General features: G+C 37.4%; 1 protein-coding gene across 1 annotated transcript; it reads right to left on the reverse strand.

Moving 5' to 3' along the window:
• Positions 1 to 463: 463 nt before the first annotated feature.
• On the reverse strand, positions 464 to 23889 carry LOC110110049 (lipid phosphate phosphatase 2). Its single transcript, XM_020841340.2, has 8 exons — positions 23168 to 23889; positions 18533 to 18754; positions 18359 to 18446; positions 18158 to 18267; positions 17962 to 18055; positions 5018 to 5206; positions 4846 to 4905; positions 464 to 1004 (listed from the first exon to the last, which is right to left on the reverse strand). Exons 2-8 carry the CDS (start codon positions 18746 to 18748, stop codon positions 916 to 918), a joined length of 846 nt encoding a protein of 281 aa, XP_020696999.1. The 5' UTR covers positions 18749 to 18754; positions 23168 to 23889; the 3' UTR covers positions 464 to 915.
• Between the last annotated feature and the right edge of the window lie 527 nt (positions 23890 to 24416).

Raw genomic sequence — 24416 nt, forward strand, 5'->3', positions numbered from 1 at the left:
TTCTTTACAGTTTTATGTGAAATAAACAGAGCACAAAACTGTCAGATTCATTGCTTAGGGAGATTGATTGATGAGATCCATTTACATAGTGATTTTGTTCTTTCAGGTTCTGTGCACTTTGGCTCTGTTTATTTTGGGGAGAGATTATTATCTTGATATGATAGAGAATCATTTGATTTTGTGATTGTGAATAGTAAACACGCATTTTATTGTTAAGGTTCTGTGCACTATACTTTTACTATTCATCGCTGTGTTTTTACTATTTATAGACACAAAACCGAATGGTCCTTTGCATTCGGACTCCGCACATAATATTCTCTCTTGATTTGATGAACGGAACTAGGCATTAAAGAGCAAGATTTTAAGCTCCTTTTCATCCAACTCTTATCATAAAATAATAATAACAAGAGTAACAAAAATAGCAGCAACATTAATAATAATAATAATAATAATAATAATAGAATTTCATATCAACTCGAGCTTGAGCTCAAATTTAAATCAAATAGCTGAAGCACTAACAACAATTCAAACCGTCGGAAAAGTCACTGACACCATTCTTCACAAAGGAACACCACTAGCGGCAAAAAAATGTCAGAAAGAAGAAAATAGAAGAATAAGACTTCATTTGGGATGACATTTTTAAGCTTCTTAAAATAGCTTTTTTATATAAAAATTTTAATTTTTGTACTAAAAAGCTACTTTAAGAAGCAGTAAAAAAACCGTCCTAAACAAAACCTAAATCTAAACACTATCAAAAAAAAATTTTTTCAAGAAGAATGCATCCATATCAAATATTCTATATTGCAAATTTAGTGCAGGAATTCATTGCCTATGGTATCATGCAACACTGGATTGGAGGGAAAATGATTCTGCCCTTCTGAAAGCCATATTGACGGTCTCAATCTCTACAGGTCTTTATGCTATAAGGCCATTAGTAGCAGTAGAAGGTGCAACACCGTTTGGCATCTCCTCAAGCACTTGGAAATATGCATGAGGTCCCCAACCTGCAAGCGAAAAGTTTATAATTAAACATTTCAGAGAACTCACAAAACAAAAGTTATAGAAAGTAGAGTGATGGCAGGCTTAAGCTTTTACAGGGATGATGCCGTTTGGTTGGTGAAAAAGATGAGGTGCTGTAAGCTTAAAGATAAGCAGAGAAAATTATTTGATTGCATTTTAACATAGGTTGTAATTGGGACGGCTTTCTTACTGTTTTCTAAAGCAGCTTTTAAGTACAAAATATTTTAGAACTAGAAATTTTTGTACTAAAAAACTACTTTAAGAATAGTAAAAAAGCCGTCCCAAACAAAACCTTAATCTCATTTCCATAGCTCATCATGAAGGTCTAATATATGGTATAAATATAAATTGATTTGTTATTCGAACTTAGTTATAATTATAAATTTAATAATGACTGAATTTACTTGAGGAATTATAGATTTACTTCTTAATTAAGAAATAAGTATAATTGCTTTGAAAAGAGAAAACTTAATTACTTTGAAAGGATAAGCTATTGAAAAGCTAAGCTTGACTATTTTGAAAAGATAAACTTATAATATAAAGCTAAGTTTGATAGGATTATAAACTTAATGATGATTAATTTATATTAATTTACTTTAACTTAGATTTTCTTACATATCATGAGATAAGCTTAAACTCGGCATCCGCCAACCTTACTTTTTTCATTGTTTGGTTGTGCTTAGGAGCTGAAATCGACTTAAGTATGACTTGAGCACTAAAAAAATCCAAAGAAAGGGGACAAGCATGCCAAACATCATTTTATTTAATATCATAGTACACTTAAATGATCACTCAGATTTCTATTTATAATAAAGGATCCTACAAAATGCTACCAATAATTAAATTTATACTAACAGACAAATGCCATATTATTCTTAACATTTAAAGCAAATATTAAATAAAGACTAATAAAATTGGTATATCATAAAAAATTATCTTGATCGGGCACGAATCTTGAGGCAAATTTAAGTTGGAAAATTCCGAAATTAAATCCAGGACCATCCAAACTCTGATTTTAGTAAACTTATTGTCGAACTGAACGTCTCGAAAAGATGAACCCAATAACATTGAATCCGACCTAATTCGCGCCCAAATGAGTCCAAATCGAAGATTTGAAGTGTATTTGAAAGGTTCGATAGATAAACTGGAAGACCAAACGATTTTCAAATGTGGCATACTTATAGTAGAAACGTGCAGCTCGACGAGACGAATCCAACAAGCCCAAGATTGCTGAATTCTAATATCATTAAGACACTCAAATAATCGATAAATAATCAACGATCAAGTGAGTTGATATCGGCCATCCATTCAAAACACTCCAAATATGCTCTTGACCTCCTCCCTATTTACTAGCCATGCCATTCCTTGACAATTATAAATATACATCTCATTCTTTACTAATGGGGGACTAAGCAAGGAAGAGAGGAAAAGAAGATAAATCAGAGTTCTCTTACCACCAGACTTCTCCTCGACCACCGCCAGACCACCGATCGTCGCCGGACTCCTACTCGGCCATCCACCGTCGCCGGACTTCTACTCGACCACCACCTGTTGTCAGACTTCCGCCCGGCCACCGACCATCACCGGAGTTCCGTCCGATCTCTGTTTGTCGCTAGATTTCAATCGGACGGATGGCTATTGTAATATAATCATCCTCAAGTTTAAGGGCGAATAAATCATTTTTAATCTATTCAAACACTAGTGAGATCATTTCAACTGGGCGTGACCCCATGGTCTTTTCCTTCAGGGTTTTCACGAAAAAAAATTATTGTATTTCTGCTTTCTCTGTTTGTGAGCTGGATACTTGTGTAACGCTAAGACACCAAATTTAATACTTTACCGCCGCGAATAATCTAGCCCGCTATAAAAATAAATATAATAATAATTCAACCAAACTACTATCACAGCAAAAAATCTTGCTCGCTAACATCCAAAAATTCTCATATACCTACCAATTGAAATTTAAAATTTTGTATCATCTTCAAGCCACATCTTATACACGCACAATAAATTTCTTATTCAAAATTTAAATCCTGATGCACCAGTCGTCTAACTTTTTAATGAACCTTATATATCTTACCCAATTCAATTCATTTTGTAAAAATAATGCTATTTTTTAACTTAACTAGAATAGCCAAACCCAATGATAAGCCTCAATTTAAATATTAAAAAAAAAAACTTCAATAAACCAATATTTCAATCAGGTTAGATTAGTGCAGTAATGTGCATAAAGACCTTCAAAGTTGAAACATCTTTAAACATATGTGTTAGTGTTCCTTAGGATCCACGATAAAAATTTTGTGCATATATTATTAATTGTGATGATATTCTTTCCCTTTCTCCTTCGGGAGAATTTTTTAATTGTCAAATTTTCTTCGTGATTTGATTTTTCATGAATCTTTAATTTTCATAGATCTACAGCTAATTTTTATTCTAACAATATTTTTAACTCTTCAAAGTAGAGTTCTTAGCAATCCAAGGAAATTGCAACAGTGTGAGATGCTAAATTCCAATTTTTACCATTTAGCTTTAATTATATCAAAATAATCATGCAGTTTAGTGACTTATTTTATAATGTTTGTTCTTTTTAATACTTGTTCAATTATGAAGTGTGAAATGATCATTAATCATTTTAGATATCCTTGCTATTATTTAAATTTTAGTAGGTTAGAAAGTCCATGAATTTTACGGCCTTAGGTTGTAACTCAATTGGATGATAATGGTATACGAAAATAGTTTTCCTTAGCATTCTCTTCAGGGATTGATTCTTCCTTGCACCTAAGCCCTAACCATAGATTTTCTTCATGCTTTCCTTCTCTCTATCAGGCACCACTCCTTTGAGACATTCATTGTATACTAGTTGTATTTATAATCAAGCTCAAATTTTATCCCACGCCTAGAAGGAATGTTATTGATTTTTTGCATATCTTCCATCAAAAGGCACTGGAACTACAAACAAATGAATAGTTTTGAAGATCTTTATTCACTAAATCTTATCACCTGCTTAGCTTTTTGACAGGAAACACTCCACCACAATAGTGAAAACTGCTGTTTCCAGATAAAAAACAGCAATAACCGAGCAGAAAATTTGAGAAAAATCAGTAGAAACAGTGGAAAATCTGAGGGAAAATACTTGAAAAACAGCAAGATACAATTGATCCTCTATTCGAGAGGAGAGGAGGATCTATCTCTCCCAAATCTCTAGACGCCGCTAGAGCCCAAAAGAAACCTAAACCTAAGAGATCCCAAATTCAAGATGCCCTAACCCTAGGAAAACAAACTATTTAATGCATACAATTAAGAAGGAAATACTTAAACAGTCCCTACATTCAATTTCTCTCCTAAACTTTCTCAAAAATCATTCCTAAAAAGTTCTGTGGAGATTTGCGATCCGCTCGGTCTACGCGGGAGAGGCGGAACTTCCGCCTCTGTTCGCCTGGGCCGGTCCCGTGTGGACCGGCAGGACCGGTCTAACACGTTTTTGAGAAATAATTTTGGTTTGTATAAGAAATATGCTAACTAGAGGATCCCAACTTTGCACTGCTTCTTCTCTAACTTTATAAGAAGACTGACTTATCAAGTTGGCTGTGGGTTTATGTGAAGCCTATACTTGTATCCCAATATCCACTCGCAATAGCTGTCTGTTTTCTCAACTATTTTTTAAATCAAAATTTTGATTCTTACTCCGATTTAGAGCTATAACTAGATTACTCCGAAAAACTTTATCATAATCCAAATGTAAGTAAAGAACTTCAAGCCATCAACAATGTCTCACTTATTCTATGTAGCATTAATAATAGGCGTGGAAGAAAACTTTAAGCATACCATTTACATGGTAAGGGGGAGGGAAGAACTGCAAATAGCAAACTGAAGAAACCACCAATCCTGAGAAAACAACCAAAATATAATTAAGGCAACGAACTGCAACCAGTAGAGAAAATAACAAAAAAAAATCATTTAATGAGAAAAGAAAGGCATATATAAATATAATGCAAACCTAAAATTCCTCCTGCAAATACATCTTGCCAGTGATGCCAATAGTCATCCACTCTAGAAATTGCTATAAGTGACGCACAAAGGAGAGGAAGCAGCACGATGCAAAGTTTAGCAACATGGCCCCTCCGATTGAAGGCTCTAAATTTCCCAGCTAGATACCAGGCAAGAAAGCCTAAACCAGCAAAAGACCCTGCATTTTAGAGGATAACATCTAAAGTTATTAGAATTTAGAAGGAATAATCTCACAAAAAAATGGGTGAAGATTTGTCAGAAGAATGATCAAATAGATTTCTTGTCCAAAGCCAATCTTAGCTTAAAGAAGCATTTACATTCTGAAGGGAGGATTATAGGACTTCTTGGGATCAAAGGCATGACAACTAATCTCTGAATAAAAAAAAGGAGTTGACAGAACTAAAAAGAGTTGATTTAAGAGTAATCTACTGGCACCTATCCACGTATGCAGTAGGGGCAAACATCTAATGAAAGCATAATTCCTATGCTGATGCTATCATAGTCTCAGATATATGTGAAAGTACTCAGCTGTAGATACAAATAGATTTGATGCAAATGATTATTAGGCTAAGATCGAAGGTAAGATGTACCATCAAGCTACCCAACGTTCAGCCAACATTTAAAAGAAAAGATAGCAATATTCAAACACTTAAAACATCTATGAGAACAAATTTAGTAACAAAATCCCTATTTTATGCCAGTCATTTCATGCAACAGTACCATATAATGCTATTTCTACGCTCTTGTATGTAAATTATTATGAAAATACCATCTTAAATTTGCTAAATACATGGCAGAGAAGGAAGAATAATTTGCAAAAACTGTGAAGAAACCGGTCTGTAAGTGATGAGGACATTGTTCAGAGATTCGGACACGTGTACCGATGACCGAATCATAGATCGACGGCTACGATTCAGCGTCTCTACTTTTGATGCATGATGTTTTATTTAGTTTTGTTGTTTTCTGAATTTACCCCTATGGGGAAGTGTTTTGTTATTGTAGCCCGGAGGGCAATTGTGTATTTTTCTTTTTTCATGTTTGAGACCTATATATAGTGGTCCTATGTGTTGTAATAGAATGATGAATGATTAAATAATTTTTTTTTAATCTTCTTCTTCTTCTTCTTGTGAGTGCACTAGAGAGAAGGGAAAGCCCAACGTGTGGGCAAGCGCAATACCCACTAGTCACCGGAAGAGTCCATGGCTCGTGGTCTTCTTCTACGTTCTCTATTCTATCTTCGTTATCACCTACCGGCTTCTCTTCATTCTTCCACCTTCATCCCGCAACCAAAATACCTCCCCTTTATCACACCTAATTCCCCTTCCAAAATCCCACCCACCGGCCTAGCCCTTGGCCACCTCAACCCGACACCAAGCCCACCTCCTCCCTCCTTGATCGCAGGCCCCATCCTTATCCCAAGTCATTATGATGATTTCAATTATCATAATTACTCCCTAAATTGGTCTTAGCAATAAAGGAAATAGTTAGAAAATTTTAAAATTCAAATTTGAAATTAAAAAACTTTACATATTTATAAAATCCTAAATAAGGAAAGTTTTCAAATTTGAATCCAATCTAAATTGAATTTAGAGAGGATTTATTATTTTCCCTCCTAGTTTGCCTTAGCTTGTTTGGAAAGTACTTAACTCCTCCACAATCCCCTCACCCCTCTCTGTTGATACCGCCGGCCCCATAAATGGGGATTTTCCACTTTGCTTCCTAATAAGGCCCCATCCCTATTTAATTTGAATTCAAATTTCAAATTAAATCCCTCCAATTTTACTTAAAATCTGAAATTAATTTAAGATTTGGATTAAAACTTCCCTCCCCTCTTCAACCTAACCTAACTCCTCTCATCTAAGCCGCCCCTCTCTTCTCACCACCTTTGGCCACCCCTCTACTTGTGCCTTCCCCCTTGAGAAACCCTAGTTTGCTCATGAAATTTGAAGCCAAGAGAAGAAGATAAACTCCTCTATCAATCTCATCGTTGGTGCATGGCCGATCCTGAGATCGGCCACGGATTTGTTTTTGACGGTCAATGACAGACGGATATTCTTGGATCCCCATTCTTTGACGTGTACTTTGGCAACGACGAGACTGTAGACGGATACATCGACTGCATCCCATACCAACTAACAATATCAATCGAGGAGCACATCCATCCGGGCCGTTGGATAATCGTCGGCCATCCACAACTTCCTCCATCGTCGGCTACCTCTCCATCAACGAAGGTCCTCGGCACCATCTTCCTAGTGGTAATCTCTTTCCTCGTATGGTTCGCCCTCCTCCGCTAAAGCCTAAGAGTGATTGAGAAGGAACTCATTGTGACTATATCTTGATGTTACGCCGCGGATTCTTGTTTATTTGCTATTAACGTTACTATCTTGTTTTCATAGTTATTGTGATTGTCTCGCTAACCTACTTGGAACTTTTGCCATCACTTAATCTCTTAATGAAAATTCTACGAATTTGGCTTGAGTGAAACATAAGTTATTAACTAGCAAAGTTCATGTTCAATATTTATTGTTAAAGCCAAAGCAACTCTTGTCGCATGTATGTTTCACATCATCTGGTATCAGAGCATGGTTGCTCTTGCATGTATTAGGTTTCAATTAGAAGTGTCCACTTGTCATTGGTAGGCCTAACTAGTTGTTCTAACATTATAACTAGATCAATTAATACATAGCATATTTATTGTCCTTTACAATTCTGCATCATTTAGTGGACTTTTGGTGAGTCTAACTTAGTGTTTAATTGCTGTCCTCACTTTAGAGACCATCCTAAACACTTAGACAACTTAATTCCCTGTTGTAGTTTGCTGTCCACACAAAAGCTGCAACATTTACTTGTGTTAGGAGCATAATACTTTAGTGTCCTAGTGCTGTCCTTTACCCCTTTACCCCCCTAGTGTTCCCCCAACACCTACCCATGGATCCAGAACAAATTCAGGCGACTTTAGACCTTATTGTTGGTCAATTAGGCTCAGTTACTCAGACACTGAACTAGTTCATCATAAGGGTAAAACCCCTGAACGGGAAGCACCCAAGACCCCTGCGGGTACTAAATGTTTTCGATGCCATGGGTGCAGGCACATTGCCTCTCAATGTTCCAGCCCGTTTAAAGTCACCATCATTGAGGAGGTCATCGAAAAAGAGGATGAACCAGACACTGAACTAGTTCATCATATTGATGACAACAAGGAGTTTTTCTGTAAGGAAGATATTGATGTGGTCCACTGTCTCTAGAAGATGGATCACTTAGACCTACAAGTCGTTAGGCGTGCTCTTTCACAACCTAAGTTGAGCGACAACTGGCGAAGAACCTCAATCTTGCACACTTTCACCAAGATAGGTGACAAGAACTACAAGGTCATCATTGATAGTGGAAGCTGTATTAATGCTGTGTCATTTGCTATGATTTCTAAGCTTCACTTAAAAGTCACACCACACCCGCGCCCCTATAAGGTCGCTTGGATCAACTCGACCGCCTTAGAAGTAAAAGACAAGAGTCTCATTCCTATTGAGTTTGTGGGATACAAGGAGAAGATATGGTGTGATGTTTTAACCATGGATGTTGGCCAGATCATCCACGGTCGTCCCTGGTTGTTTGATAACGACGTGCACATTTATGAGAGATCAAACACCTGCGTGTTTGAGCACGAGGGCAAGAAGATTAAGCTCCTGCCCACCCAACCCAAGTTTGTCGAGGAAGAGATAAAACCCACCCTCCTTAAACCCAGTACAGGCCTAAATCTGTTAACCGCCAAAGACCTAAATACTGAATTTGAATCAGGATCACCTTTATACGCCTTGGTGGCGCGGGAAGTGAGCGCCGATTTGGAGTAGCCTATCCCTGAAGAAGTAAAACCTATCCTTGAAACCTTCGTTGACGTTTTCCCGGAAAATTTGCCCAGCCAAATTTCACCGTTAAGGGACATCCAACACGTTATTGACTTAGTACCCGGGGCTTCCTTGCCCAATATATCCCATTATCGCATGAACACTGCTGAGCTCAAGAAACAAGTGGATGAGTTGTTGCAACGTGGGTTTATTAAGGAGAGCCAAGGTTTAAAATTGCGTAATTAAGCCTCGAGGCAGTTTTCGTCCGTGAAGTGAGGCATAAGCCTCGAGGCGGTCTGAGGCGTAAGCCTCACGGACACAGAATTGCGCAAATGAAAAATTAAGGGTTTTAGCAGAAAAATAATAGCAATATTGTATCTACAATAAAAACATCTAAATGATATATGAAAATAGTGGAAAGTAAGAAAATAGATGCAATAAAATCATATCCCAAAGTACGAAATCACAAAATATTAGTTCAACAAAACTCCCAAAGTACAAAAAACATATAAAATGCAATCATATCCCATCACTAAATGGGTATTCAAGTGAATCTTCTTATCCAATTGTACATATGAATGCCATGTCATCATCATCTTCAATATGACTAACTTTTCTCTTCCCTGTTCAATAAGAGAAAAGATCATTAGCATGTTAATTGCTCACTTGATATAAATATACTGCGATAGCATATAAGAAGTTTTGGAATACCTTTACTTGATTGTTGTACTGCAGAGCTAGTAGATGTGTGCGGTGTGGTACTAGTAGATGTGCCTACTTGATCTGCTTCGCCCCTCAAGACATCCACATTTAGATCTTCTAGCTGTAAGTCTGATAATGACAAATCTGTCTCATCATCTATGAACCACTCATTATCAGATGATACATCATCACACACCAACGGGTCCTCATCATCCTTCAACCCCTTATTCTAGGAATGATTTGCAATGTACAAAATTAAGAACATACCTAGTGGTTGCAGGACGAATGATTTCTTTCTTTGAAAACTTTCTCATCAAGCTTAAGACCCAAGAGTGATCGTAGATGAAAAAAAAACCTCTCAATATCCATGCAAACCTAGCGTCGACCCTCTCTAGTACCGGCCGCAGGCATCATTTGTGCTTGTCCTCTATCCTCTTCTGGATTAGTCATATACTGATCCATAGGACCCCGTGCACCTCTGTTATATATGGTGGAGGAAGAGCCCTTTCCACTCTCGCTCCCAAAATAAGCGCCATGTTCGACCCTATCATCAAATTGCGCATGTTGCAAGTGTTTAGCCATGGTACTTTTCTTCATATAAGCAATAATTTCCTCCTTCACCTTTTCCGGTACATTTGCACAGGGTGCTACATTTTTGTGCGAGCATGATAGGTGTTCCTTCATGTGGATAACACCTCCCTTCACCACTTTATCGCAAAAATTACATTTCAAATAAACATAGCTCTTCTTTCAGCCGTCAATGTCAACTTGTACACTATATTTTCAAGAAGGGTCCCTACATAATGACGAAGACGCATTTTCCTCGCCTCTAACCATGATTCCTAATGAAAGAATAAAAAATCACATAAAATAATTCAAAAAATCTAAAACCCTAGAATTTCTTTCACTTCAAAAATCTAACCAAAAACAAAAAAAAAAATACCTAAAATCATTTGTGGACTTCTCCTACAAGGCGGTCGGACACTTCAAGTTCACCGGAGAGAGGCAGCGCCGGCGGGAAAGGCGGCGGGAAGGGTGGCCAACCGTGCGGGAGGGGCTCTGTTTCATGAACTGGGGCTTGCGAGCGGAGTTTATCGGGAAATGCCTGGGCCGAACAGGTTAAGGAAGAACAAGGAGTCATTTTAAGTAGGGTGGGGCCAACGGGTGAGGCGTACGCCTCACCCATTATTGCCCAATTGCGCAATTGAGGCGCGCCTCACACAGGGTGAGGTGTACGCCTCTTCCAGGCTCCAAATTGCGAGCGCCTCGAGGCGCCTTTGGGAAGAATTGCTCAAAGGCGCGCCTCTCGTTGCGCAATTTTAAACAGAGACTGGAACTACTCCAACCTTTTCACGGATATGCTCATTTTGAATTCGTACGCCTCTTCCAGGCTCCAAATTGCGTGCGCCTCGAGGCGCCTTTGGGAAGAATTGCGCAAAGGCGCACCTCAAGGTGCGCCTCTCGTTGCGCAATTTTAAACAGAGAGGAGAGCCTTAGTCCATGTGCTGTTCACGTCCTTCTAACCCCCAAGAAGGGTGGGTCGTGGAGAATGTGTGTTGATAGTTACGCTATCAACAAAATCACGGTTAAGTATTGTTTCCTCATCCCGCATTTAGATGACATATTAGATATGATGACCTGAGCCACCCTATTTTTTAAGATTGATCTTAAAAGTGGCTACCACCATATTAGAATTCGTCCGGGAGACAAATGAAAAATCGCTTTTAAAGCCAAGGATGATTGTATGAATGGACGGTGATGCCTTTTGGTCTGAGTAACGCACCCAACACTTTTATGAGAGTGATGACTCAGGTCCTCAGACCATTCCTACGAAAATTTGTATTGATCTACTTTGATGATGTTCTGATCTATAGTAATTCGGTGGAGCAACATTGAATCACCTAAAACAAGTATGCTAATCCTAAGAAATGCATGTTCCTCACTGATCACGTAACCTTTCTTGAATTTATCATTTCCTCCCAAGGCATAGCCGTTGACACTAAAAAGGTGTGAGCAATCAATGAGTGGCCTGAACCTAAGAACATCAGAGACGTTAGATGTTTTCACGGATTGACAACATTTTATCGAAGATTCATTAGGAATTTTAGCACTATAGTGGGTCCGATAACTGACTGTATGAAGAAAGGAGAGTTTCATTGGACGACGTCTGCCTCTAAAGCCTTTGAGGAGATAAAAAAGAAAATGGTTGAAGCACCAGTCATGCGTTTGCCCGATTTTTCCAAAAGTTTTTGAAGTGACTTGTGACGCATCTGGTATCGATATCGGTGGAGTCTTATCTTAAGAGGGATATCCTGTTGCCTACTTTAGCGAAAAGTTGAAAGAAATTAGGCAACGATAAGGAATTTTATGCTATTATCTAGTCCCTTAGGCATTGGAGACACTACATGCTCCTCCAAGAGTTTGTTATTTTCTCTGACCAAGAAGACTTGCGGTATATAAACTCCCAAAAGAAACTGAACGTACGACATGGTCGTTGGGTTGAATTACTTCAAGAGTATACGTACACGATCTGACACAAAGCAGGATTTAAAAATAAAGCAGCTGACGCCTTAAGCCGACGAATAATGATCACTAGGGAAATGAGGACCGAAGTAATTAGGTTTGAGCAAATGAAAGAAAGTTATACGGAGTGCCCAAACTTCAAAGACACATGCATTATTGGTCAACGGAAGTGAACGCATCAATGATGATTTCCTTTTAGAAGATGGATATCTCTTTAAGTCCTACAAACTCTGCATCCCAAACACTTCGTTGAGAGAATTCCTCATGTGAGAACTAAACGCGGGAGGTTTAGCAAAACATTGGACTTTACACACCCCTTCCAGTACCCAACTGCTCATGGTAGGATGTTAGCATTGACTTTGTTTTAGGGTTATCCAAAATAGTGAGAAAGCATGACTCTGTGTGTGTGGTAGTAAACTGCTTCTCTAAAATGGCTTGCTTCCTCCCGTGCTCCAAAACTTTCAATGCTTCTAGGATCGCCAAACTGTATTTTGATGAAATCGTTAGACTCCACGGACTACCCAAAACCATTGTGTCAGATCGAGATATTAAGTTTACTAGTTATTTCTAAAAAATCTTATGACACAAGATGGGGACCAAACTTCAATTTTCTACTGCTTTCCATCCCCAGACAGATGGGCAAATTGAGGTTATGAATAGGAGTCCGAGAAATCTTTTAAGGACCTTGGTAGGAGAAAATATTCGGGATTGGAATTCCAAATTTCCTTTAGCTGAGATTGCCTACAACAATTCTGTCAATCAAACTATAGGTCTAAGTCCCACCGAAATTGTTTATGGATACCAACCTAGAAAGCCTATAGATCTGATCCCTATGAGTCATAAGTATAGAACATCTGAGTCTACATCTGCATTTGCATCACATCTCCAAGAGTTGCATAAGGAAATTAACAAAAATTGAACATAGCAATGTTAAATATAAAATTCATGCAGATCTCAAGAAACGATTCAAAGAATTTGAAGTTGGAGACTTTGTAATGGTTCAGATTCATCCGGAGCGGTTCCCACAAGGGGCCGTTAAAAAGTTACATGCAAGAAGCACAGGACCTATCAAAATAACTTCAAAAATAAATAGTAATGCTTTTGTGCTAGACCTTCCTGAAGGTTTTAACATTAATCCTACGTTTAACATTGAAGATCTGGTAGCCTTTGTGGGTCCTGAGTTTAACCCCTCCAACCCACTAAACAAAGAGCCTTGTGTGAATCCACCTGGTGAGAACCCTAGCCTACCTCCACTCCCAAACATCCCTATCTTAACCCCTGCGAAGAAGGTTGAAGCGATACTTGGTGATGAGATTATTTCCACTAGAGACGGTGGCTGCCGAAGGTATCTAGTTCAATGGACAAGGATACCAGAGATGGAGAACGTATGGATTGACCGCGGAGAGCTGCAGCGATTGGATCCTGATCTGCCGGAGTGGTACGAGAGTTCTAGAGATGCTGACTTGACGGGGTCGAGTTTTCTCCCACCCGGGGAGAATGATGAGGACATCGTTCAAAGATTCAGACACGTGTACCGGCAACGAAATCATAGATCGACGACTACGATTCAACATCTCTACTTCTGATGCATTATGTTTTATTTAGTTTTGTTATTTTTCGAATTTACCCTTATGGAGAAGTGTTTTATTATTGTAGCCCAGAGGGCAATTGTGTACTTTTCTTTTTTCATGTTTGAGACATATATATAGTGGTCTTATGTGTTGTAATAGGATGATGAATGATTAAATGAATTTTTTTTTGTCTTCTTCTTGTGAGTGCACTAGAGAGAAGGGAGAGTCCAATGTGATACCCACCAGTCACCGGAAGAGTCCGTGGCTCGTGGTCTTCTTTTACGTTCTCTATACTATCATCATTATCACCCACCGACTTCTCTTCATTCTTCCACCTTCATCCTGCAACCAAAATACCTCCCCTTGATCACGCCTAATTCTCCTTCCAAAACCCCACCCGCCGGCCTAGCCCTTGGCCACCTCACCCGACACCAAGCCCACCTCCTCCCTCCTTGACCGCCGGCCCCATCCTTATCCCAAGTCATTATGATGATTTCAATCATCATAATGACTCCCTAAATTGGCCTTAACAATAAAGGAAGGAGTTAGAAAATTTTGAAATTCTAAAACTTTCCATATTTACAAAATCCTAAATAAGGAAAATTTTTAAATTTGAATCCAATCTAAATTTAATTTAGAGAGGATTTATTATTTTCCCTCTTAATTTGTCATAGCTTGTTTGGAAAGTACTTAACTCCTCAACAATCCCCTCACCCCTCTCTCTTGATGTTGCCGGCCCCATCAATGGGGATTTTCCCCTTTGCTTCCTAATGAGGCCCCATCCCTATTTAATTTGAATTCAAATTTCAAATTAAATCCCTCCAATTTTACTTAAAATCTAAAATTAATTTTAGATTTGGATTAAAACTTCCCCCCTCTTCAACCTAACCTACGTCCTCTCATCTAAGCTGCCCCTCTCTTCTCACCACCTTTGGCCGCCCCCTCCACTTGTGCCTTCCCCCTTGAGAAACCCTATTTTGCTCATGAAATTTGAAGCCAAGAGAAGAAGACAAACTCCTCTCTCAATCTCATCTTGGTGCATGACCGATCCTGAGATCGGCCACGGATTTGTTTTCGACGGGCAATGACGGACGGATATTCTTGGATCCCCATTCTTTGACGTGTACTTTGGCAACGACGAGACTGTCGACGAATACATCGACCGCATCCCATACCAACTAACACTATCAATCGAGGAGCACATTCGTCCGAGCCGTTGGATAATCGTCGGTCATCCACAACTTCCTCCACCATTGGCTACCTTTCCATCAATGAAGGTCCTCGGTACCATCTTCCTAGTGGTAATCTCTTTCCTCGTATGGTTCACCCTCCTCCGCTAAAGCCTAAGAGTGATTGAGTGAGAAGGAGCTCATTGTGACTATATCTTGATGTTACGCCATGGATTCTTGTTTATTTGCTATTAACATTACTATCTTGTTTTCATAGTTATTGTGATTGTCTCGCTAACCTACTTGGAACTTTTGCTATCACTTAATTTCTTAATGAAAATTCTACGAATTTGACTTGAATGAAACATAAGTTATTAACTAGCAAAGTTCATGTTCAATATTTATTATTGAAGCCAAAGCAACTCTTGTCGCATGTATGTTTCACGTCAGTAAGGATGTCACAGTTGATGCATTATTTAAACACTTCAATTACATAAACGCACCTCAAACCGAAAAAAAAACTTACAAATTGATAGAAATAAGCAATTTTGGATGCATTGAAGCAAAAAATATCAAGCCATATGAAGCATGACAAATCACATCAATTATTTACTCATGCCTACATGGCTACACGTGAATAAAAGATAAATATAACAACATGAGAAATCCTCCTTTAAGAAAAACAACCATTAAGGGAACGCAGCTTGCACACTTTTGGGCTGTTTGGTAACAAGTAGGATTTAACTTTAGTAATATTTGATAAATCCCATAAATTCAAATTTAGTAAATTCTAAGCATGTTAAATCATAAAAATTATTTGGCAAGATAGTTTTTAAATTCTATTAAATACTATGAAATTGTTTGGCAATGTAATATAAGATTTAAGACAGTTGATTCATTTAAAAATTAAATTTAATGTATTTTGAGTTTAATTTGTGTGTGTTGCACCGATACACCGATACACGGACACGCCTCCGATACTCCACCGATACGCCTAACTCGAGCTACTCAGCAACCAATTCATGAGCTCGTACTCAAGTCGAGCTCAAGCTCGGCTTGTGGTGGTAAAAATGGGCTCGCGAGCAGCTTGTGAGATCCCGGCTTCATTGACAAAGAGGAAGATCATGTGTGTCAACTATTTTGCACCGATACACCTATTTATGAAGGCGTGCTGTATCCGATACACCGATACACGGACACGCCTCCGATACTCCACTGATACATGTTGGATACGCCAAAGACGCATCCAATTAAAATATTATTTAATTTCAAAAGGACGCGCGTATCTGATACACGTATCCATTGAAAAACAAAAAGAAATCCGCAAAAAAAAAGATGCGTCATATTTACTTCCGCGGATGCGAGCAAAGTTCTCTCAATTTTGAGATGGATTTGAGTCTCTTGATGATATGAGAATATTAGATATTATTAATCTTTCACGTGATGAACCTTAATTAAAAGCTATGATATTTATTGAAAATGATATAGAACTTCAAAGACAAACCACTGAAGAAGCTAATCATATCATTCCTTCTATTGGATAGTTGAAACTTCATGTGCTAGACAATTTATGTTTATGCTTTTGTTGTTGTACTAGACATTTAGGGCTTACTTATATTTTGATATTATAAGCTACAAGGCTACAAATGACGTTGTTGTCATTTTTTTGTAATTTCAAATATTATGTTTTGATTGCTTTCTTAATTTTTATGTATGATTTATAAATTATGATGTCGTGTCCGCGTCGTACCCGTATCCTGTATTTTTAAGAATTGACGTGTCCCGTATCCGTATCGTGTCGTATCCGTATCGCCGTATTCGTATCGGTGCAACATACTGTTAAGTATGAATTACTAATTAATTTTAATTTTAATTACTGTCAATAAGTTATAATGATTAATAATAAAATTAAAGCTTGCTTACTTATCAAATAATTTAATTGATAGTTTAATTACATATTATAATACTAATTATCAAACTACTTATTTAAGCATTAAGTTAAGAAGTATTTTATATCTAATTATATTGATAATTACCTAATTAATTAGTTTTTTTTTTAAATAACTATTTAACTAGTACTCCTACAAATGATTTTATTAATTATTTAAGCATTATTTAATTAGATTTAACTATTAATAATACTATTAATTAATTCATTAAGCACTTAAATATTCTACTACTAATTATATATTTAATTATTATTTACAATGTTTAATATATAATTAATTATTCAATTTCAAATTCTAAATCATAAGCTAGTTATATTATTTTTAATTGTTATTAGACTACTAATTATTTAATTAAGTTCAATTAGATTATTTAATTACAATACTAATTCTACTACCAATTATTCAATTAATGATTAATATTTTAAATTATATTAATTATGCTAAATTAGATTAATTAGATGGAGCCAGTCGAGGTTTGCTTTTCATCTCATGTTGCTTTTTCTCATCGTTGTTTCTTCGTTGTAGCCTAATGTGCTTTGCGTGAAACAATGTGTAGAAAGAGTTGCTAAAGAAGCTTTTCCGCCGTCTCCTTCGACAATGTCAAATCGGAAGTCATGTCGGGAGCTCGCTGGCTGTGAAGGTAACCATCTTTGCCTCCTCCTTTAAGACGAGAGCTCGCTTGTTCACATCAGGCGAACTTTGCAAATCCGTAAATCCAATTAAATCCACCTAACGACGACGGGATTTTGTACATCCCAGATTTACCCTGTAAATTCGTAAATCCTGAATCATTCAGATTTACTGCACCCTCTCAAACCGTTTGGTAGGATCCCGCTACCAAACAGCTCCTTTATGTCATCATACTGAAACGACAATGCTTCCAGTGCAGCAACATCGTTCACCATTACATTATTATTATAATCAATATTTTAAATATTAAATACAACAATGCAATTGCAGTGTCTCCTACACATAAACATCCACCCCTTCAAAGATACACATAAAGAAATCTAGGTAACATATATTAAAAGCTGGATTAACTAGCTCTTAGGAGAAACTGCCTAATATAAATAAAAAAAACAAAACCAGAACGTTATCCATTCTGATCCACACAATAAGCCTTGCATGAGGACAATTATTCGTCTAACAACATAATTTGGAAAATCATTGGGCTACTTACATGAAGAATGCCCGCTAGGAAAACTCTTGTGCCCTTCCTTTATAACACTTTTCTCTCCATGACATATAACACTAGTGGTGAAGTCATCATATAGCTGGATAAAAACATTTTAGCACCTTGGTTAGCTACCACATTCTGAATGAGTAAATGAAACTGGTACTAGTGAAGGAGTAAAAAGTGTGAATAAGGCACCCACATCATGGCCATCAGGAAAACAACGCCAAAAGAAATCTGGTCGTGGCCGACCAACAGCATCCTTGATTGCATCAGTTAGGACGGCAGTAATAAGCACAGAAAACAGGAGACCTGCTAGCAAGTGTCATTTGTTAAACTCAATACTAAAATGAACTTGCTAAAAATTTTTGAAACAAAAAGAGATAAGTAGCCGTTATGTTACCTAATATTGCATTGTGCAGATCATAGACATTCCGCTTTTTGAAGTATATACTAATGACAATAAAAGCCGGTAAAACTACTCCAATCAACTGTTAGATTAAAATTATTAAGTGCAGAAAAAACTCAATAAAATGATTTATAAGTTGATCAAAGTATAAGACAGGTTAGAATGTACCGGAACAGCCCAAACTGGTACTGTGTTGCTCTTCAACGGATATCTCAAATCTGTCATCATATCTTTTCCCACAAAGCGATGGAAAGGTTCTATAATATTCAATATGACATCGATAATTACAAGAAGTAACAGTATGATCCAGTCATGAACGTGAAATCTTGCTAGTTTGGTTCCGTGGGATCTTATAGTGTGAGTCTCAAGTTGAATATCTGGCATTGTCACCTAGTTGATGCAACAACAACAACAACAACATCATCATCAAGCATTTGTCCCACTATGTGGGGTCGGCTATCTAGTTGATGCAAAAACAAACAAAATAACAGGACAAAAAAAAAAAACCATTGAAGCAATATTTATGTCACAAGCAGGGAAAATTATTACGTGCGGCGTCCGGATTTGTCTGGAAATGAATCCGGACGCGCCACGTCACCCGGACCCTGGTGCATCCGGGTGACGTGGCGTGCAGACTAGGAATGAAGCAATCACGACATTAAGAAAGTAGTTAATGCTGTCTCCATGAAGAAGAATTTAAGCAGCATAAATCAATAGATGGTTTCAGCAGCAGCTAGAGTGCACCTTTTAATCACAAATTATCCTGCCAGAAGAGTGTCCTTAATAAGCCCACGACAGTCAGATAGCCCTCCAATTAGTTGAATTTCAGATCAGAAATTGCAAAAAAAAAAGGCAAAAACTATTATTGAGTTGTTTATTTTGGTGTAAAAACTTTTTTGTGCTAATATGAATTTTTGCTACCTTAGTTGCCATTATTCTGTGTGTATGCTAGAAGGAACTCACTGTTTTGGGGTTAATGTCACTTTTTAAACACCTTATTTTTTAAACGGGTGACACAACTAACCTCCTATTATTATGAAAAATATACTGACCTAAAAAGGGAGATAGCTGAATTACTATGAAAACCTAACTGTTCGGAGGAATAAATATTAAAAATTTAAACAGGGTGATGAAATTAGAAAATAAACAGAAAGGTTGAGTACTGTTGCATCCTGGAACATTTTTGGCTGTAGAGAGAGATATAGTTTAGCGTCGTAGCTTTGCACGAAGATCCAACACACAAATAGATAATAGAGTAGAGGTGTAACATTCATGAGAGAGACACCAAGATTTTAACGTGGAAAATCCTAAAAAATGTAAAAATCACAGGGCTTGGCCCAATTTGAATGAATCCACTGGTATTGATAGTTGAGTACAAATGAGGCATTTCCTTGGGGGGAAGGTTTTATGTAACAAATATGCATTGTATATAGCTCGTTACATGGTAGCTGTTATTAGGGTGTTGACATGTCTGTTTAGTCAATAGGACTGTATTTGGGTGAGCGATGTCTGAAAGATCATAGTCGGCGGGCGACAACGGTCGAAGTGAACCGTAATCAGCAGATAACGGTGGTAGAAGGGATCATATAGTTGACAAGTGACGGTGGTCAGAAGAACTGTAGGATCGTAGTTGGCTGCCGCTGGTAGTCGGAATGAATTGTAGTCGGCGGGCAACAGTGGTAGAAGTTGACCGAAGTCGACGGGCGACGGTGGTCAGAAAGACCAAAGTCGGAGGGTGACGGAGGTCACAATGGATAGTAGTCAGCAGAGGACGGTGGTTAAAGTAGACCGTAGTCGGCATTCGACAGTGGTCGAAAGGACCATAGTCAGGTGATGATCGTCGGAGGGACTATAATTGGGCGACGGTCGGTGACTGGGTGGAAGTAAAACAAAGGTTAGTGGTCGGGCGAAAGTTCAGAGACGGTCGGTGGTCAAGGAAGAGTCTGGTGATGAGAGAGCTCCAAGATTTATCTTTCTCTCTTCTCTTCTTTCTCTTGCTTCCTCCCTCACTTCAGTGAAAAATAAAGGGTTTATTTATAGTTTTTTGTGAGTGGCATAGCTAGTAAATAGGGATAAAATCAAGGGCATGTTGGGAGTGTTTCAAATGGACAAATATCAACTCCCTTGATCATGAATCGTTTATCAAGAATTTGAGTGTCTTAATGATGTCAGAATTAGGCAATCTTGGGCCCATTGGATTCGTCTCGTCGAGTCACTCGATTCGACTATAAGCATGTCACATTTGGATATCATTTGGCTATCCAATTAATGATTTGAAGTTTCCAAACATGCTTCGGGCCCTCAATTTGGACCAATTTGGGTTTAGATTGGATCGATTTTGATGTCGCTGGGTTTATCTTTTCGAGACATTCAGTTTGACTATAAGTTTGTTGAAATCGGAGTTCGAATGGTTCCGAATTTAATTATGAAAGTTTTCAATTCATATTTGCATCGAGATTCGTGTCCGATCAAGATAATTTTTTGATGACATATCAAGTACAAAGGTAAAATGACTAGAAAGTATAATTATGGTGATCACAAAGAAAGTCTCATAAAGCCAAAATAAAATTCATTTGGAAAAGGGCCAAAAGGTGAATATGATGATGGTAGCTTAATTACAAACTAATCTTCTACACAAAGCACAATAAATTATTTACTTTCAACACTTCTTGGTTGGTTCTGCAAGCATGTGTGCTACTTTTTCAGTAAGCACCTTTTCATTCTCAGCACTGTGTGCATTAAAGGTTTAGGATTGTCCTCAAACATGGCATGATATGAAATGTAATGATAAGTTATGAGTTTTAGAGCCATAAGATTATAACTATATGACTAGGATACTCTAATAGATATGCAATCCAATAGTTATAGATCTAACAAATGGGGATTGAAGAAACCTTAGTTCACAAGTGATCACTATCCTAATTTTCAACTTCGTATGAAGAGAAATTCTTGATTTACCTCTCTTTTGAGGTTTAGTGGAATATTTAATATTAGCGGAAGCGTTGTCATCAATGGATCTCATTGAACCACAATTTATTTGCCCTATTTTTGTTATTTCTGATTCATTTGTTCTCTCATTTGTATTAGATTTTTACTTTAGGTTTTATGACTATCGTAACACCAATAAATGCTAATAGAGTTTTCTTGTTAAGTGTTGAATCAAAAATTTCTACTTCTTGCAAAAAAGTTGACTCATTTCAATAACATGGAAGTTCTAAATTAACGCTATCACAAAGTCCTAAATGGGAACTATCACTGTCCTAAATCGAAGCAACTATAAAGTGTTAAATAGAGGCTAATAGAATAATCTACAATGGAGGCTAGAATAGAAAAGTCTTCAGTGTTATTTAATATTAATATTAGAAGATAACTTGTTCATTATATAAATTCGTGTAATTATCACTAATAAAACATCCCACAATCATAAAATGAAAAGACTGAGAGAAAAGGAAGAGAAAAAGGGAAGGAAGGACGAAGTTTTCGTACTAGAGAAACAAAGAGAGAAAAAAGTAGCATCAATGTCTTAATCTCCATATGTAGCCCCAATCTTCACAACAGGTGGCATTTTCTCGCAATCTTTAATACAAACAAAGTGATATCTTTTAAAATCAACTAAGCTTTTGGCCTAACTATATCATATAGCATTATAGCCATTATATTGCCAAAAAATTTGATAAGATCAACAATCAATTGGACAGACCCTTCAAAACTAAAAATCTAAAGAATCTACTTGATAGATCTTCCTTCAACAAATTTTCAATCCGCAATACATCCATCAAATTAAGTCCATGGCTGTAGAAGAATATAGGAGTGGGCAACCAACTTTTATCATCAATTATGCATCTTCTCGAACTTGGGGCTGTTTGGCTACGAGCAGGATTTAATTCAAGAAGGCTTTAGTAAATCCAGTTGTTCAAATTTAATCAATCCTGGAGGCCTGGAATCTTGAAATTTTGTTTTTGACATTATACATGTTATATCTAGTTAAATTCTAGTCAAATATTTGACATATATTTCCAAGATTTATGATTTAAATGATAGAGAAGAAGAGAAATGATTAGACGTGGTGTAAATCCAAAATCCGAATCCTATTTCCTCTAGGATTGGGAAAATTATTAGGTCCGGTCACCTGACAGAGATATATATCCGGAATTCTCACTGTCTACAGTAAAAACCAAGTCAAATCACAGTCAAAGCGTAGTTGTTACAGTAACTATGCTTTGATCGCATTTTACTGTAAATAGAGAAAAATCTGGATGTATTTCTTTATCAGGTGACCGGACCTAATAATTTGCCCTAGGATTGAGTTAGTCCAGGAATTAGCTTAAAATGGGAGGGAAATGGGGTATAAAACAGTAGTAAGATTTATGTGGCTTCATCCCGGAACTATAACCAGGGAAAGGTTATAGCGACCACTCATAAAGAACAATCGAGTCCAGGAGACAAGCCTAGTTACATGGAGCAAAATCATTTTTACAATGCCTCATATAAGAAAACCTCATATTCTTAAAAAAAACAGTAAACCCTTCCATGAAAATCACACCAAATCATCTCACACGAGGGAAAACTCAACCCTGTTCCATAACCCTAGTCCCGATCAATTGCTCATGCCGTAGCACGGATTCGCTATTCACCAACGACTATTACCAAATTAAAAATCACATACCTCATCAAAACACAATAATCATTAAAACTTTAACTAAAAAGAGCGGAAAATCAGAGGTGAAGGAAGGGAAAGAACAAAGAATGAGTTCTAAGCATGCTTATTCAAAAAAAAAAAAAATGACGAGAGCTTTCTATTACCTTTGCCCTCTTTTGGGAATTGAGCAACGGATCTTCGACCTCCCTAGCGTTCAAAATGCTGGTGCCCTCGGCGAAATCCAGATAAAAAAAACCTCGAGAGACAGAGAGAAAGAGGAAGAAGAGCGCCACTCACTATAAGGAGCTACATATGTTCTGTTGCTGCTTCCATTTGAGAACACGGAAATGAGCTCCGGCAGTTTGAATTCGTGAACTGAAACCCTTCTCCCACCGCATATTTGACAGCAGAACCTCTTTTGCTCAATAAGAAAGAGCCACGCTGTACTCAACGTCATTACGCCAAGTGTTAAGCATTGGGGTGGATTTAACCTGTACAGAAGCTGGCACCGGGCAGGCCGGATCAAGCCGATGCCTCCTCGTGCTCACCGCCGCCCAGATGGTCCTCTCGTATTTTGCCGGCCGATGGTTGCTGGAAATACCGATAGTCTATTAATCGATGACTTGGTGACTGTTGCTGGAACCTGGGTGGCTTGATCCGATCCATGCGCGTGTGGACGATGAAGACGATGACTGTGTCGGCCAACCATCATTGATTAATTATAATTTGATGGATAATGCTATGATTACTAAATCAATCACAACAAGAGTTTGAACGCTTAAGAGTAACGGAAATGCAGCTAGTTGCCAATCAATAACGTTGGGAAACATTCCAACCTTAATGACGAAGAAGTCATGAAATTCTGCAGGACAAAGGTGATCGGACGCAATTTTTTAACGTGATGATAATTCATAGAAATCACTTGAAATTATAGAAATCACTTGAAATTGGGAAGAGATATATAATTTTTAAATATTTTTAATAATTTAAAGCTAAACGTATTGAATTCTAATATATGTTTAGTGTATTTCATATTAATAAATTTTAAATAAGCCAACACATGAGTTGATGAGTTTAGTCGTGAGTAGCTCAAGTTTAACTCATTGGCTCATCAGCTGATCAAGTTCGACTCGTGAGCTATTTATCAAGACAAACATAAATCAACTTACAAGTCAACATGGCTAGTCACCTAAATTTGGGTTGACAGGTACTGGATCTGCTCATTGATTCTAGAAACCAGATATAATATATATGATTTTAAAGCATTAAGCGCGTAGATGTATCTTGAAATTGATTATATAACTACATACAACTTTATTTTATGTTATTTACATATCTAATACTTAAAACATTAATATTACATGCATACCATCCATAGAATAAATTTGGGTGCATGGAATGAAATATTAAAGT

Source organism: Dendrobium catenatum, unplaced genomic scaffold, assembly GCF_001605985.2.
Source record: "Dendrobium catenatum unplaced genomic scaffold, ASM160598v2 fragScaff_scaffold_1220, whole genome shotgun sequence".
In the NCBI taxonomy this organism is placed as follows: domain Eukaryota; kingdom Viridiplantae; phylum Streptophyta; class Magnoliopsida; order Asparagales; family Orchidaceae; genus Dendrobium; species Dendrobium catenatum.

Bases quoted from the DNA above. Each gene is read 5' to 3' on its own strand.
- LOC110110049 (XM_020841340.2), bottom strand. From the start codon at position 18,748: ATGCCAGATATTCAACTTGAGACTCACACTATAAGATCCCACGGAACC. The intron at 18,268-18,358 runs GTAACATAACGG...ACTTGCTAGCAG, and splicing joins TCTGCACAATGCAATATTAG to GTCTCCTGTTTTCTGTGCTT. The intron at 4,906-5,017 runs GTTTGCATTATA...TTGTTTTCTCAG, and splicing joins ATTTGCAGGAGGAATTTTAG to GATTGGTGGTTTCTTCAGTT.